At 37.0% G+C, this 16,983-nt stretch overlaps 2 protein-coding genes across 4 annotated transcripts in view; both read right to left on the reverse strand.

Moving 5' to 3' along the window:
• Nucleotides 1–3,990: 3,990 nt before the first annotated feature.
• On the reverse strand, nt 3,991–5,174 carry mespbb (mesoderm posterior bb). Its single transcript, XM_079603985.1, has 2 exons — nt 4,207–5,174; nt 3,991–4,088 (listed from the first exon to the last, which is right to left on the reverse strand). The coding sequence occupies exons 1-2, from the start codon at nt 4,936–4,938 to the stop codon at nt 4,038–4,040; spliced, it is 783 nt and encodes a 260-aa protein (XP_079460111.1). The 5' UTR covers nt 4,939–5,174; the 3' UTR covers nt 3,991–4,037.
• Nucleotides 5,175–8,755: 3,581 nt separating this feature from the next.
• The window catches only part of sv2bb (synaptic vesicle glycoprotein 2Bb), a 35,822-nt gene continuing 27,594 nt past the window's right edge, over nt 8,756–16,983 (reverse strand). For all 3 annotated transcript variants that reach the window (XM_079603660.1, XM_079603658.1, XM_079603659.1), the window contains 11 exons: nt 15,179–15,359; nt 14,593–14,744; nt 14,353–14,486; nt 13,544–13,633; nt 13,301–13,414; nt 13,133–13,221; nt 12,754–12,918; nt 12,517–12,650; nt 12,246–12,446; nt 10,424–10,583; nt 8,756–9,956 (listed from right to left, as the gene is read on the reverse strand). In XM_079603660.1, the coding sequence (XP_079459786.1) occupies nt 9,773–9,956; nt 10,424–10,583; nt 12,246–12,446; nt 12,517–12,650; nt 12,754–12,918; nt 13,133–13,221; nt 13,301–13,414; nt 13,544–13,633; nt 14,353–14,486; nt 14,593–14,744; nt 15,179–15,359 (1,604 nt within the window). In that variant the 3' untranslated portion in view covers nt 8,756–9,772. The remainder of the gene's footprint in view (nt 9,957–10,423; nt 10,584–12,245; nt 12,447–12,516; nt 12,651–12,753; nt 12,919–13,132; nt 13,222–13,300; nt 13,415–13,543; nt 13,634–14,352; nt 14,487–14,592; nt 14,745–15,178; nt 15,360–16,983) is intronic.

Genomic DNA, 16,983 nt, shown 5'->3' on the forward strand with positions numbered 1-16,983 from the left:
ACAGCTCCAACGTGAAAACATCAATTAGGCATTTGCAACTTCTCAAATCTGCCATTGCAATTTTTTTAATTGCCCCGCCTTTCTCTCTCAACGCCACTCAGTTTGCTAATGCACACGTTAGTTACGCATCGAATATATCGCAAAAATAGTTGCAAAGTCAATGCGTGAAGGATTGCAATTGCAATGGCAGATTTGAGAATTTGCTAATGCCTAATTGAGGTTGTACTGCGAATGTGAATGAGCGAATACAAGTTTGTGTCTGTCATTGTATTTCTGTAAATGGCATTTTACACATTGGTGACTTCTTGTCTGCAGCTTCAAATTCAGAATACAGGTTTGTGACTATTGTCTGTGAGTGCACATCTCAACATTCAACAGGTTTTCCAGTAGAAATATTTATTGTACAAGTTCTCAAATTCACATCTACGTGCTCTAGAGTTTTGCTACTCTTTTACCTTGATGAGATCACGCCGGCGTTGGTGAGAGGGGAGATGAAGCTGGCCATTGGGTCTGTGCGGAAGACTGGTCTGGCTCTCGTGGATCTGATCCGATGGCTGTGCTGAGGCCTGTTGTGTCAACGAGGTCTTCACAGGCGTTTGTTTCTAGATCTTGTCTAGTTGTGATCTCGTCTGGCATTCAGGGCTGCACTGTGGTCATCTTAGGGTGCAGGTCTATCTGGTCTGGATGCCGACTAGATCTGGCTGACTACAGTACCCTAACCTTGGAATAAGAATGAGACAGAGAGACTAACATTAGCGTAGATGCATTCTTCTTACGATGTAACAAGTACATTCGGTGTTATGGGAAGTGTTTCGGTTCTGGTTGACCTAATTTATGCAGCCTAAAAATCCTTTAAGGCATGTGAATTATAGAAATGTGAATGTGTTATGTTTATGCTAGGTTAAAGAGGTGTGTTTTTAATATAGATTTAAACTTATCTTGTTTCTGCCTCTCGATCTGCTGCTGCCGGTTCATGATCCTCGATCTCCACTTCAGCAGCATTAGCCATGAGTGTTTCTCTCAACTGCATCTTTTAAATGAAGGAATAGACATTGTGAGGTCAATATTAAATCTTTTTGACAAATCAGGTTTGACAAATAGTGTTGCCAGAGTTCACACAGCAGTTTAAAATATCTGTAACATTTTGCAATAAGGTCTCATTTGCTAAAATTAGGCTAGTTAATGTGTTAACTAGCCTAACATTTACAATGAACAATAAATTTGTTACAATATTTATTAGGCTAATCTTTGTTAACATTAGTTAATACAAATACAACTGTTCAATGCTTGATCTTGTTGTTAGTCCACAGTGCATTAACTAATGTTAACAAATACAACTTTTGATTTTAATAATGTATTAGCCTAGTAAATGTCAAAATGAAAATTAACTAAGCTTAATAAATGCTTAAGTATTGTGAATTCTTAGTACATGTTAACTAATGTAGTTAACTTATATTAACGAATGAAACCTCACTGTAGTGTTACCAAAATACCTGTAAAAAGTGTTGTCAGATTCCAAACAGTGCGTTCAGATGAAACTTCAGTTTAACTTATGTTCGTTCATAATCATATAGTAACATCCCCCACTGCAGTAAAATGTTAAGAACTACCATTTTAATAACATTAACGTTATACGCTTTAATATTTTTCTTTCACTCTAAAGTGCACCTGCTCTAAAGCAGATTACGTTAACAGTTAGGCTACATTCAATAACACAAGACGTGCCAAAGACAATGAATCTAAGCTGCATTTATTGTGCAGCTTCTCTTTTGTTATAACGCTTTTCCAAATGACTCTTTTGAAAGTTATAGTGAATAAAATCAGAATGAGTAACCTGTATAACGCAGAGAACTATGGCGCAGAAAGCGTCATCCGACTCCTATTCGATAATCGCTCGTTGAAAAAGACGAATTGACTAAATATTAGCAAAGAAAATGGAATATAATTCAATATAATTTCATAACCAACATTTCAGTGCACTGGATACAGCACAGTAGCACAGTTTCTAATAAATAAATCACCTATCATCCTAAAAAGAGACCGTAACGTTAGGCCTTCTCATCAACACTCTCCGGGACCGAATGGGTAACGTTAACGTTATTCTGACGTTATGAAATTATCATCGCAAACATCTAGATATTGATAAATACTTTTTTATCTTGACAATTAAAACATCAAACAACACTAGAACAATAAAATAATTAAATTACTTACTCGTTTTTTCAGCTGAATGGTTCCTCTCGAACACGATGGTCTGCGTCTGCAGGATCCTCCTCAGGATTTAAATTAACCGCCAAAACCTTTCTTCAGGCGGCGGAGTTCCTTAATTCTAGTAGTGGCCCGCTTGTGACAAAACGAACTCGGGCCGACGGTAAATACACACAGCTACACCGAGTATGGACCTGACACCAGTACAACTGCTTTCAGCCGATATTGGCCCATACAGGAAAAGCCGTTAGTAAGCCAGATGTGTTATGCGCGGTCGGCACGGATCTGGCCCATTATCTGTTCACCGATGCCGACAGTGAGCCGACAATGACGCATTTCAGCCGGAATCGGCCCAACTGTGCTTGCTATCTGGCATGTGAATACTGGCTGCAAAAGCCCATTATCAGGATTTGGGGTGTAATTTACATGTTAATGACTAAGGTGAGACTCGGCTTCTCCACTAACACTGTAACTGCCCGTCACTGGGGCCTTTTTTAGATTTCTTCAAGTCTCTCCCGTAGCCTCATGTGATAGTAAAGTGCCCATCGTATGCACACTTCAGAATTTCGCCGGAAGTAGTATCATCCGGGTACTTGCACATAGTTTTTTTTTTTTTGAGAAGGCCTACTGTGAAAATTCTGACATACGTCTTTTGTCACGTAATGTTTTTCACCTAGCCTACTAGGAAGTATGTGATTTCGAATGACATGAAGAGGAGGAGTCATGCTATAAAAACATTGTTGTGCAGCTGCATGTGACTTGTGGCTGTAAAATTGCGCCATCTTATGGAGACATTAGATTATTTCACCACAACAAAACATACCAATACTAACCAACTGCAAAGTGCAGAATACAAGTAGAATACATCACAGCAGATTCAGGACAGCAGCGCCATCCAGCAGTCTCAGACCGGAAGTTGTGGTGGGTGAGGTTGGGCATTCGTTATGGTGGTCGAGCTTATAGTTATAGTGAAGTTAGGGTTTGTGGTTGTGCAGGGTTAGGCAATCGTATAGCTCCATCCTAACTATGAAAGCATGGCTGTGAGAGATAGACTTACCGTGTTTTCAATGGCATCAAGTGTGGATCTCTTAGATAACGTATAATTTTTACGAGTTTTTTTTGTCTACTAAAATTTCTTGGAAAGATATTTTTGCAGTTTCGTCAGGAGAACAATCCAAAAACACATTAAACAACAGTAGCTAGTACAACCCTGAACCCACTGAAGTGACTTATGTCTATCCGTCACAGTCTCTCTTTATAAATCAAAGATTTAGCGATTCTGCAATTACATATTATATCTCCAACATGGATTTCCTCAGTGAACATTCTAGAAGAGGTTTGAGAACATATTCAAATCAATAATTATTGAAGTGAATTTCAAAAAAGCTAAATTGTTATGTTAAATAATATTATAGGCTACATTTAAAGTTTTAAAATAGGCCAATATATATATATATATATATATGTATATTAGCATTGAAGTCAAATTATTAAAATGCTAAAAGTTGATTTTAAAAAGTGAAAACCTTTTTTTATTATTTATTAATAATTCAACAAAATCCTGAAGTAAAAAGTTAATTTCATTTTCAATTTCAAATTAATACACAAAATCAAAATGTTGACATAGATAATTTTTTTTTATTATAAATATCAATAAATTAGTACTTTTGTACAAAAACATGATCACATACAAAATATATAATATTAAAATAGACATCTTAAAATAAGATAAAACAATATATTAAAATACATTAAATACTGTACAGCGGAGTCCATAAAATAAAATATTTGAAAAGTTTTAAATATGTGAAAAAAGTCCATCGAGAGTTTTATCCCCAGTATTCCGGAGCAACAGGATAGTGGACGGCTTTGTTGTAGCCCTAAAAAGAGAGGACAAAAGACGGTAAGTATTTTATACAGCATTTAGAAAGCAAAATATTCACATTTGAAAATGTAATTAATAATAAATCACACAATATGCATAAACAAAGTACACACCTGGTATGCTGTGGCTGTGTCTGCATACAGAGGGCTGGCCAGAAGAGATTCTGAGCTGGAGTTGAAGGAGTCATCATAAGCAGGTGTTCCCATGCCCATGAAATCCTGATGACAATCCATGTCTGTCTGCCTCAAGACATGCTCTGAAGGTCTGAAGGTGCTTTGACACAGTTCTTGATGTGATGTGCTGAGTCCCCAATACTCTGGTGTTGAATTGCCCTGATATTGAGACGATTCTTGGTATCTAGAAGCTCCAAGGTCCCTCATCGTGCAGAGAGACTCTTCGCTGAGGCCTAGTTGAGCAGACAGATAGGAGATGTAGCGGATAGTGAGGCGAAGGGTCTCGATCTTCGTCAAGGTTTGACCGACAGGAGCCACTGAAGGAGGTAAGTAAGTCCTGAGGTGATTGAGAGCTTTGGTCAAGTCCCTCATTCTGAGCTTCTCTTTCTCGCTGGCACTCTGTCTTTGCTTGCTCGGGTTCTTGGAGCGCGTTCTTCTAGTTCCGACGCGGGAACATGCGCCGTCCTGATGTAATGAACCCGAAACGGGTGCTTTGGCACCTCTGGAAGGTGGAGAAGAACTGTTTTGAAGCTGGGCGGAAGGAGAGAAGTCCACGTAGGAGGTAGGAGACACTGCTTCAGGAGATGAGATGTTGTAGATCTCAGAGTCTGAGCTCGGGCAGCTCCAGGAGTTCTGTGTGAAGTAGCGGAGGAGTGGAGAAGACACGTCCATTCTGTGTGGTTAGAGAGGGTCAGTGATGCTGGAGGGTTTGCTGGAGGGAGGATTTATACCAGCTGAGGCTGTATGAGAGGTGTGAAGTGACACCTCCACAGGCCTCTCCAGGCCACCACTGTCTGTCTCAGACCAGACTACAGTGAGAGAGGGAGAGAAGTCCAGTCCCGATGTGGGAACCTACAGATATGAGTCATCAGGTAATGTGTGATTTTTCACCCCTACCCAGCATGACCTTTTTTTTTCTTCTGTTTTTAACATCACGATCTCCAGTAGTATTTGGATTATTTTCAATCCATAAATAGAAACACGACAAAGTGGTATTAAAATATATGTGAAAAAGTGGTTCATAAAAAAATATTCATGCTAAGTAGCATTTGGCAAATTCAAAAAAGAGCAGAAATACCGTAAGTATACAGTAAAATATACAGTAGTCAATAAACAAGTAAAATATACAGTAGTCAATAAACATGATGGCATATATATATTTTTTATATTTATATTTATCACTGCATATCACATGTCGCTGTCCTATAGTCAACTTTGAATAATTAGTCACAAATATTTTTGTAAATATGATCACGATCTATTTTTTTATAAAATAAATATTATTTGTAACATATTTATCATTACTAAAACTTGAAATAAATATAAAATGTTATATATACAATCTATGAGCGTATATACAAAATATATACAGTATATATATATATATATATATATATGTATACATACATGCATACATAGTACGTACGTGTACGAACATATAAAATAGAAACAAATATTTTTTATAGTTTTATGCCAAATAAACATGGCATAATTTATAACAAGAAAGTTCCCTAATGTTTTATAGCCATTGAAGAACAAATAAAGGATAAATCTATACCCTGCTTTCTCAAATTATTAAAAAAAACATTATACAGACGATGATGTGCGGTCAATAGGTCACAGTTGTAAGGGGACAGAGGCTTGGGTCATTCTCTCACAGCCAAGGTGTTAAACGACACCTCTAATGGCTCACATTAAAGGGAGGTCCACTGGTCAGTTGTCTGTGTGAACCTTTAATGGAATTTCACACCACACATGTAACTGGGCTAATGAGGCTGGCTAAACAATATTAAGAGCCATCACACTAATATACTGCCATCGAAAAGACTTTGGAATAATAAAGCCCATTGATTTGTTGACTATTAAAAGCATTTAGATTCCATTTTGTAAACTTTGATTAGCATTAGCATTGATTAGCATGTGCTGCAACATGTGCTGCTAATTTCACATTTTTAAAATGGCTGAACACTCAAAATCAATAATATGTGGTTTGAAAACATCTTAGAAAGCTATTGACTACATATTTAGGCTCTTTGAAGGTGTGTGGGTGAGTGTGTGGGAGTTTTGAGATGCCACTGTTTAGACTGGCACCTCGAAATGGCACCTTGAGAACTACCGGTAGGCTACTATAGGTGCTAAGCCTGTGATACACAGTTCACGAGAGTCTCCGTGACCTCCCCGAGATCAAGTCAAGAGTTCATCTTCTCAGAATCACTCAAGTGCACTTAAAGCCACTGTATTCAACAATAACTAATACAATCAATTGATTTTCAGAAGTATATCTATTTGCCGCTCGCAGTAGGGGAGAGAAGAGATAAAAGATGTAACATCAGTATAACTTAATGCACACTGCAAGGATATCAGGTTCCCAAAGTAATGCACAGTGACAAGAATATATACATATTTTTATTTATTTATAATTATTCTGTGTGAATAAATTAAGTTAAAATCATTCTTTGCCTTTTTATTTTATTTTTTTCCTCCAGCAAGTGTGCATTAAATAACATTAAAGACATTCAGAATGTTATAAAATATTTCTATTTCAAACTGTTCAACATTAATATTAATAAGAAATGTTTCTTGAGCATCAAATCAGCATATTGTGACACTGAAGACTGGTGTAATGCTGCTAAAAAAAAAATTCAGCTTTGCCATCACAGGAATAAATTACATTTTAAAATATATTAAAATAGACAACAGCTATTTTAAATTGTAATAATATTTCACAATATTACTGTTTTTACTGTATATTTAAAATGCAGTCTTGGTGAGCATAGGAGACTTCTTTCAAAAAGCATAACAAATCTTACTGACCCTATACTTTTGAATGGTGTGTTTTTACTAATCTGGCAAATATAGTTTGTGTTGCAGCAGGTTGTTGAGACATCTCAGCTAACATCTGAGTTTTTGCACGATGACTTGTCCTTTCAAGGCCTTGGGATGACCTTTGTGATTGTGAACTTTCCGTACCCTGGCCTCGAGAGAGAGCCGAGAGGTGCCAGGACTGTGGTGATTTTTGGCACCTCACAGGCTTAGAGGGCGAGACAGTTAGAATATATTAGTTCAAAGTCTTATGAGACCACAGTGCTCATCTTTTCACAATCTCAAAAGGAAAGAAATGACTATTTTATTAAGGCCTGTGTTTCTATTCAATCCTACCATTTAAAGTAACAACTTATCCAAATCAACCTCTCAACCTTCCCATGGGAACTACAATGTTTTCTCTTTTTTTCCCTCCTTTCATGGCCTGCAGCATTTTGCACCCTGAGTGTGAATCAAAACAAAATATCTTGAGACAGAGGTGCTGCAAATCAGGAGAAACATGACATTGCATTGTGAGAACGACACAAGTATGTGGTGCCCAATGTGCAAAAAGTATCAACAATCTAGTATTTGTTATGCACTCATTTTTGACCAGAATCTGCATGTAAAATGATCTTTGCACTCATTTTTTTTTTTTTTGCATATTTTCCCACCCACTTCCACAGTTCCAGTGACCGTAAGAGCTGAATAGCTTGTCTACAAACTAAAACCTCTCAACCAAGCGAAAAAAAGGGACTCTGCTCCAACTCCGTTTCCCATGTCTTGTTGTTACATCTTTCACAGAGTTGCTCAAACCCCAGGACAAAATGAGCTGGCAAGCAGAAGAAAGTATTCGGCCAAAAAAAAAAAACACACAGACTGTGCAAATCACATAAATGTTTTGTTTTTTTAAATCATAATGTACAATCACAAAACACTATAATGGAAAACGTAAAATGAATTATTTCTGTGACAGCCAGAAAATATTTCTAAATAAATATGCTATATAAAAATGAAGAAGTAAGTAATATAATAATTTGTTACATTTATATAACGCTTTCTGGGTACTCAAAGCGCATTTGGAAGGTGTGAATCTCCTCAAACACCACCAATGTGCAGCATCCACCTTGATGATACGACGGCAGCCATACTGCGCCAGAACGCCCACCACACACCAGCTTATTGCTGGAGAGGAGACAGAGTGCTAAATATGTATTATGCAGAGTTTACTGTTAATTATGCACGATGAGAAAGAGGTTTTCATGAATTATTCAGCCTTTAATCTTCAACCTATCAACCGGTCTGATCTTTCAGGTGTATACATTTAATTCTGGTCCATGTATTGATTTTTTAAAGCAAAACAGCAATAACATGCACAGCTTTATAAACCTTAAAGGGATAGTTCAGCTAAAAATTTAAATTCTGCCATTTATTCGCCCTTGTGTCGTTCCAAACCTGTATGACTTTTCTACACAAAATTAAAAAAAAATTGTCCATACAATGAAAGTCAATGGGGTCCAAAAAAAATATTGGACCCCATTGACTTTTAATTGTATCCACATTATTTTGTGTTCCACAAAACAAAAAGTCATACAGGTTTGGGATGACATGAGGGTGACTAAATAATGATATAACTTCCTATAACCGGCTCATTGATGTCGAACTGAAATGATACAGGTTACCAATGACTCGTATGATCTAACCGGTTTTATTTGCAGTGAGACATACATTAGATCATCCAGACAGCACATTGACACAAACATTACTTTGTAAGTTACACACATGCAACTCAGTCAACAACAAGTACAGATATGTGGCTCTGTGAAGCTTAAGTCCAAAGTGACCAAACCGTTCCACTTTTTCAGGATTCACAGGATGCAAAATAATAAAATAAAAGGGTGGTAGAGAAAGAGAGTGAGAGAGCACTAAGAAACAACACATTTAGTGAAAGGCAAGGTAAAAATGAGGCTATCTTTGTAAGGTACTCCGCCAGTATGGCCGATTTACAGTTAATAAAGCAAAAATAGAAAATGGAGGAAGCACACGTAATGGTTTCCGCAGTGACCTAACAAACACAAGCGCACATTCTGCACCGAGCATCCGAACGTACAGCGACACATTGAGATCGGTCTCTTGACATACAGTGGGACACTTGCAAACTCACAGGACAGAAATACACCTTTTTTTCAGGCGGAGATTATATCATAAGCAAAGGCAGAGGATGAGATGCTAGCAAAATACAAGCTATGAAATAAAAGAAAAAGAAAATTCTTCAACAGTACCTGAATTTTTTGACCAAGAAATGGCACAGGATTGAGACTTCCACGACTCCATTCAAGCAAATCTGGGACAATTTTATTTTTCATTAGAAGTTTTTTTCTTTATAGTACTCCCTGTAGACTTTTCTGAAACTATATAACTATACTAGTGCAGATTTTTTGGGGGGCTGCAAATAACCCAACAGGCCTTTAACATACTGTCTATGAAATATCAGGCATATCAATCAATAGTTGACTAGGGGTAAACCCATCATTTGGTCCTTGTAGTTTTTTGAATATTGGAGTTTGTTGATACTATATCACATTTTATTAGTATTTTGCTTGTTTGTTTTTGAATAAACCCAATTTTACACATGCCAGCAGTTGTTATCTCCACACTAATAGTCATATAGAATGGCCTGGACCAAACGTTCAGCTTCAGATTTTCACAGCAAGATCTTCTCCCTGGTCTCAGGCAGTTTCAGGGCCAACACTCCACCACCGACCAGAGCACCAAAGGACAGAAGAATGGGGACGACTTTGGTAATGCCAACGAATGAGGCGAAGATTGAGCTTCCCAATATAGCCGCCAACTTACAAACGGCATTTAAGGCTCCAAACGCTGTGGCTCTGTAAGAAACGTTGAGAACAGGAATTAATTACTACTTTAAGGCAAATTAATGTGTGGCCAACATTGATATTTGTGCCATTACTTACCACCTTTTTTGGGTGGGAAATAATGGCGCAAATACCACTAAATTGACAAGCGCAAACCTCACATGGCATGATCCATTTAAATACTCTCCGCCCAAAAATGTAGTGGTCTGACAGGGAAACTGCATTTGCACTAAGGTCAAGCTCAAAAATAATGTTTCTTAATGCCTTTTAATTGCCAATTCCTCATTGCTTGTCTTTAGGGAATCCTAACAGTATGTTTTTTTATTGCCCTAAAAGTAAATTGTACTAAAGAAAATTTAACAAACAATTATACTATTATTTCATTAAGCCCAACTATCTTTACCGTTGTTTGCAAAGTCGGAATAACAAACCTAGATCATATGACTGTAGTGTGTATATGTGGCATGTATTTTATATACCTTTTTGAAGCTGGGTAGAGTTCCACGGTGATGACCTGAATGCCGTTCCATGCTGCCACGCTAACGCCACAAAACAGACACTGCCAGGCTATAATGGCTGCCTGACTAAAGCTCAGGAAAAGGAAAAAGGTACAGCCAGCAGAAATAAGCATCGAACCACCTGTAGAAAGAAGACAAAGTGGTTTTCACAGGCTTGTCTTGGTTGGAAAAAACATTAGTGGCAGATTGCAAGCTATTAGACCTATTTGGGTAAGTTCACCCAAAAATTTAAATTATCCCATAATTGACTCACCCTCAAGCCATCCTAAGTGTATGATTTCTTCTTTCAGCTAATCACAATCGAAGATATGTTAAAGGACAAGTTCGGTATTTTACACTTAAAGCCCTGTTTACAGATCGTATCTGATGAAATAGAACGGTTAAGATTAAAATTTGGACACATGCTCCTGTCCCGAGAATTTTAGTTTTATTTAGCGTTTGTGGACCTATTTTGCCAAACGCGTCACACCCAGATTCTTCCGTTGAGAGCTTGAATAATAGACACCAGTTGGTGGCGATAATGCACCTTTGCCGATTGCAAGCAAACCGCTGGCATTTCATTTAATACACAGAAGAAGCAGAAGAAGAAGCGGCGGAGGAATAACGTACCTCACACAGCACATTCAATACAATCAATGGAGTTGGACAAACACTACGATAAAACCTGTTGGAAAGCATCTTTTTCAGCGTTTTTTTTTTGGGACCGTATCAGTGAACACCCCAGACCACTCGGTGAGTTTCACGTCTTTGTAAACGAAAGTTTAATGTGTTTTAGGAAGGAATCTGCCAGTGCACATAGACAACCATTGTGGGGGTGGGGGGGGAAAGCTAAATAAAACTAAAATTCTCGGGACAGGAGCATGTGTCCAAATTTTAATCTTAACCGTTATATTTCATCAGATACGATCTGTAATCAGGGCTTTAAGTGTAAAATACCGAACTTGTCCTTTAAGAAATATTCTGGCTCTTCCATGCTTTATAATGGGAGTGAATGGAAGATTTTGAAGACCAAAAAAGCGCATCTACCCATCATAAAAGTAATCCATACTGCTCCAGGGTGTTAATAAAGGCCTTCTGAAGGCATAGGTCATAGGTCAATCTTCCGCCGGAACTAGGCTCGCATACGGCCGGAAGCCAGTGATATTTTTTTAAGAAGTTATAAATATAGATATTTTTCTTACAAAACGCATCGCTTTGCTTCAGAAGGCCTTTATTAACCGCAGATAGCCGTATGGATTACTTTTATGATGGATGGATGCACTTTTTTGGGCTTCAAAATCTAAGGTGCTATTCACTCACATTATATTTTTTATATAATTCCGATTGTGTTTGGCTGAAAGACAAAATTAATTTACATCTAGAATGGCTTGAGGGAGAGTCAATTATGGGATAATGTTCATTTTTGGGTGAACTAACCCTTTAAAAGTCTGAAAAAGTTATTTCTGAATGTCCCCTGAACGTTCAAAACGTCGCCCCAACATTCCCATAAAGATTTGTGTTTAGATTTAGAATGTATACTTTTTAATGTTTTTGAATGTTCGGAAACAGTGGTAACATTTAAAAAATGTTAGACGAACATCCAACTAAAACATTTAAGAAACAAACGTTCCATGAATGATGTATAAATATTTTTTTAGTGCTGATGTCTTAAGAACATTATTAAAGACCAGATAACTTTGAGCTTATGTTCCATTGACGTAACTGGAAGAACATTTGTTCATAACTTTAGGAGAACCTTGCCAGAACGTCTTCTAACAGAACTTTGTAAGCAGGGTAAGCTCACCTATAATCTTGATTCGTCCAATTTTGTCCATGAAGAGTGCTGAGATGATATTTCCAGGCAACACGGCTAAGCTGCCTAAGAAGCTGACCAAGTAGATGAGGACATCGTTCTCGTCCTCATAGTCTAAATGGCATCCCTTCTTGTTGTGCACGAAAGTGACGTTCTCCAATGTACAGTCAATGAACTTTTCTTCATATAAGTCTGTGGAAATTAAGAAACCATGAGGCCAAGTGTGCTAAAACAACTCTGGATTGTTTGTAAGATCTCTTACCTGTGTCGTTAAACACGGTACTGCGGATGGTGCAGTTCTCAAAGAGTGTTTCTGTGGATCGGATGTTCTCGAAGAGGCAGTCCACGAACAAGGAGTCTTCAAACTTCACAGACTTCATCTCAATGTTGATGAATCTGCATGAAAGCCCACAACACACATTGAGAAACTGTTGCCAGACAATTAAAAAAAAGCATTCATGGATAACAGACGCCTCAGATGGCGTTTCTGTCAACGCACTTGTCGTTGATGTATTCTCCTTCTCTATGGACTTGGTTTTCCAAGGAAAAGTTGAAATGAAATTGCTCCACCTTCTCCCGATGAAATACTTTCAGCTTGGATTCATACTCCTCGTGCTGGAGGTGTTTTATCATGTCAGGAAACCACACCGAAAGCCCGTAATAACTGAAATATACCACACGAAAGACAATAAATTAAATTTATAGTGTAAGTAAGTGTGAATACTCCACCAATGGTGTGAGTTTGGGGGAGGAACTATCTATTTTTCTGACCAATGGCTGAGAGCGTGGGTGCTCTGACACTATAGGCGCTAACATTTACCACCAGTGTTTCAGAAATCAAGACTTAGTGATTAGTAAAATTAGTAAAAATGCTTTACCTAAATGCCATAGTGAACCATATGATGGCCATTAGCAGAGTAGCGAGTCTTAGATCACGACCCAAGAGGGACAAAATATTTTTGATGACCTGCACACAAAAATAGCTTATTTTAAGATTACACACTGAATAACTTAAGGTCAACTGAACTGTTAGCTTTTTAGTTTACCAGCTTGGTCAGTGTCAAAGTTCGAACCCCCCATCTCTGGAAAGCAGTTCCCGTTGCAGACTGAATCTCAATAAACTCATCTTCTTGTGTCTTTGGAGTCTTGATGTGAGTTACCTGGATAAAAGGATTCATTATTTTTGAGGCATTATGGTAAAAGCCAGATTTCACCATGTTATCATATAATATATAATTGAATTACATTTCATTACAATCAAATCAGCTCTTAAAAATTATTAAACTTACCGTAAACACTCTCTCAGGTTCTCCTTTGGCTCTCCAGTTGGTGTCATGAACCTGTTTTAGGATCATCCAGGCCTCATCATGTTTAGCATTCTGGAATAAATATATATAGTCAGCAAGGATGCCTTAAATTCACAAGAACGACAGTAGAAACATTTATAATGTTACAAAATATTTCTATTTTAAATAAAGAAATGCTGATTTTCAAATAAATGCAGAATTTGAGTTACATTTGTTTTAAATGAAAAGCAATATTATTCCCCAATATTACAGCTTTTACTGTATTTTTGTACAGATTTTTTTCAAATACATTAAATAAATTGTACTAACCCCAAACTTTTGAATGGTAGTATAGTTTAACAAGTTCAAAGCAACAACTACACATGCTTACATGCATTTATATTTATACATTTAAAGAGGAAAAATTACACTTTTTGTCTGTTTCAAAACCTAGCATACCCTGCATATAAAACTTGTGAAAAATAAGCTAAAGGTGAAATCTTGATTGTAAATAAACCTTTTCCCTCAGTACCTAAATAAATAGTGTAATTAAAATAGATTATTTTACTCTCATTAATATTTGTGTGTGCTGTGGGTTTGTTTATTAGAGTATCACTTGGTTAGCTTAGCATCATGCTAATGTCAAACTTAGCTCCAGATTTGTGTGGTGTGAGTTGCAGCCTATGAAAAATGTTCCAAATTGGTCACTTATGACAGGTTATGATGCCGTCTGTGTAGTAAGCATTGAGACAGCTCACTAGGTCTTGGAACAAAGCTATATTGTTTAGCTGAAATATAGTTAGGCTATGTACCTCCAGCAGGAAGCGTGGGCTCTCAGGCATGAACATTAGCCCAACAAAAGCTGCTATTGCTGGGAGAGCACAGACCAACACAAACACCCTCCAGCTGTGGAACTGGAACTCGGAGCCCATACTGAAACCCCAGCCTGAAATACAGCAAAACACGAACAAAAAACAAGAACATTAAAAACAAGGGGGGAAAATGAACTTTATCCTTACGCCGCTCTACAAATACAAGGTATATGTTTGTACCATATCGAGGGATGATGCCCCAGGCTGTGAAGGAGGCATAGATGCCCCCCATCATCCAGAACATGCAGAGCCAGCTGAGATGTTCTCCTCTCTTATCCATCTGCAGGAACTCCGAGAAGTATGAGTACACGATTGGGACGGAGCCCCCGATCCTGCAAGAAAACACAGGGCAGGGGTTATCTTACAATGCAATTATTCATATAGCCTACCTGAAAACCTCTTTCTTGTTCACAAAACCTCCATAAATGGCCAAGGGAGCATATTGAGGAGACCTCTCAGGATGTAGCCCTTAGGCTTTTATTGCTTGAAAATACTACCAGAGGCAGCTAGATTGAGAGTTCCCCGTGGATCCGTTGCCTACTGTAATTACTGCCCAGCCTTTGGTTTAAATTAGATGTTGAGCCGAGGGAGAAAGGCCTGAGCCTGGACAAGCCTGATTTACAGAAGGGCTCAAGCTCCAATGGAAAACAACGACTTATTATCAAGCAATTATATGGCTTCCAAGGTGGAGGGCAGACCCAAGTGTTTTTTTCTTGATATACCATTCCTTCTCTTTCTCTTTGCTTTGTTTTTTCTTCCAGCTTACCCAAATCCAGAGAACAGCCTGAAGAACAGGAAGAAGCCGTATCCCTGGGCGAATGAGGAGAAGAAGGCAGACATGCAGTTCATGGCCAGGACGATGACCAGACATTTCCGTCGGCCCACTTTATCAGCCAGGCCACCCCAAAAAAATGCTCCGAACATCATTCCCAGAAATACTATCAAACCTGCAGGAGACACAACAAACCATGTGAGATCAGTAAATTTATATAACTTTTCCATATTATTAATTTTATATATATATATATATATATATATATATATATATATATATATATATATATATAAAATGTATAATATATGCTATATATAAAATACATATGGATATATTTATACATTAAATATATATATATATATATATATATATATATATATATACAAATATTATACATTGTATATTTATATTATTATTATTATTATTATTACATAATATTTTAACATTATACTATTATATTTTAATATTATTTAAAATATGATTTGCTTAAAAATATTTACAATGTAAAAACAACACGTACATACAGAAATTAATACTTTAATGTTTAATTACATTTCATTTAACTAAATAATTTATGTTATTTATTCATGTGTTTATTTATTGAAACATTTCAAACATTTTTAGTATAGACATGTTGTTTGAGTACCTCTAGGGGGCGCCATCTCCCTCCTTTCCTTCTTGTTAGTGTGCATTATGATTCTGATCACCCCCCAAAATACATTTTCTGTGCAGTGTTTACTTTCAATAACTCTTAATGAGATTCAATAGAGCCTGTGTTTTTTAAAATTACATAGATGTAAGATCATAACTCAAGTAACCACAATCAACTTAAGCTAATGCAGTGTCAGAAATAGAGGCAAAAGAACATCAAATGAGCAGTCACAATGTTAAGTGATTGCAATAAAAGGTTGAGCGGTTCTGGGCCGGGTTTCCTAAAAGCATTGTAAGCCTAAGTTGATCGTAGAGACCATTGGTGGCAATTGTTCTACAATCAATTTAGGCTTACGATGCTTTTGGGAAACTAGCCCAGGTCAATCTTAATGAGTGCAAGCGGGTGTTCAGAAACTATAGCAGGACTCACAGGTGTGCTATTAGGCTGACACGGCATGTTTAGTGATTGTACCTGTCAGCGGGATGCTCACTTAAGAGAACACCGAATGAGCTGGCATTCAATTTGAACCTTTGTGCAAATGTCATACGATGGTGGTGGCGCATTATCATTATGCCAGTAGATTAACTCCTTTTTTGAAAGGCAAGATTATTACAATTATACTTCAGGAATGCAACAGAAATTTAAAAGGTTTCATTTGAATGATTCAACACTGAAGCTAGTTTTTTTTTAGCTCAAATACTAGTGAATGGCGCTAACAAGCATGGGTTCAGCATGACCATGTCACAAAAGTTGCTTTAGATAAAAGCATCCAGAAAATGTACAAACGTTAAAGTCAGCTCAAGACTTAGAATTCTGACTTCAGAAATCACAGAATCTGTCATTGTTAATATCTGCATGATTTGAACAAAAAACAGACTCATATTAACATCATATAAACAAATCAAGACTACAAGAGTCTCTTTTTCAAATTAGACAAAAAACGTATTCTCATATAGTTTGTTAATTAAATAAGATAAAACATTTAAGAATTGAAAATATAAATTTTAAATACTTATTCAATTAAATCCTTTAATATACATCTTTTATTCTGATTTTATTATGGTTTCAGACACCAATTAGCTCCTTATAACTAATTTGATGAAATCTATCCTGCATGCACCCCCCCAAACTATATCGTTGCACA

This window comes from Phoxinus phoxinus (assembly GCF_949152265.1).
Source record: "Phoxinus phoxinus genome assembly, chromosome: 25".
In the NCBI taxonomy this organism is placed as follows: Eukaryota; Metazoa; Chordata; class Actinopteri; order Cypriniformes; family Leuciscidae; genus Phoxinus; species Phoxinus phoxinus.

Bases quoted from the DNA above. Each gene is read 5' to 3' on its own strand.
- mespbb (XM_079603985.1), bottom strand. From the start codon at position 4,938: ATGGACGTGTCTTCTCCACTCCTCCGCTACTTCACACAGAACTCCTGG. The intron at 4,089-4,206 runs GTGTGTACTTTG...CTCTCTTTTTAG, and splicing joins ACACAGCCACAGCATACCAG to GGCTACAACAAAGCCGTCCA.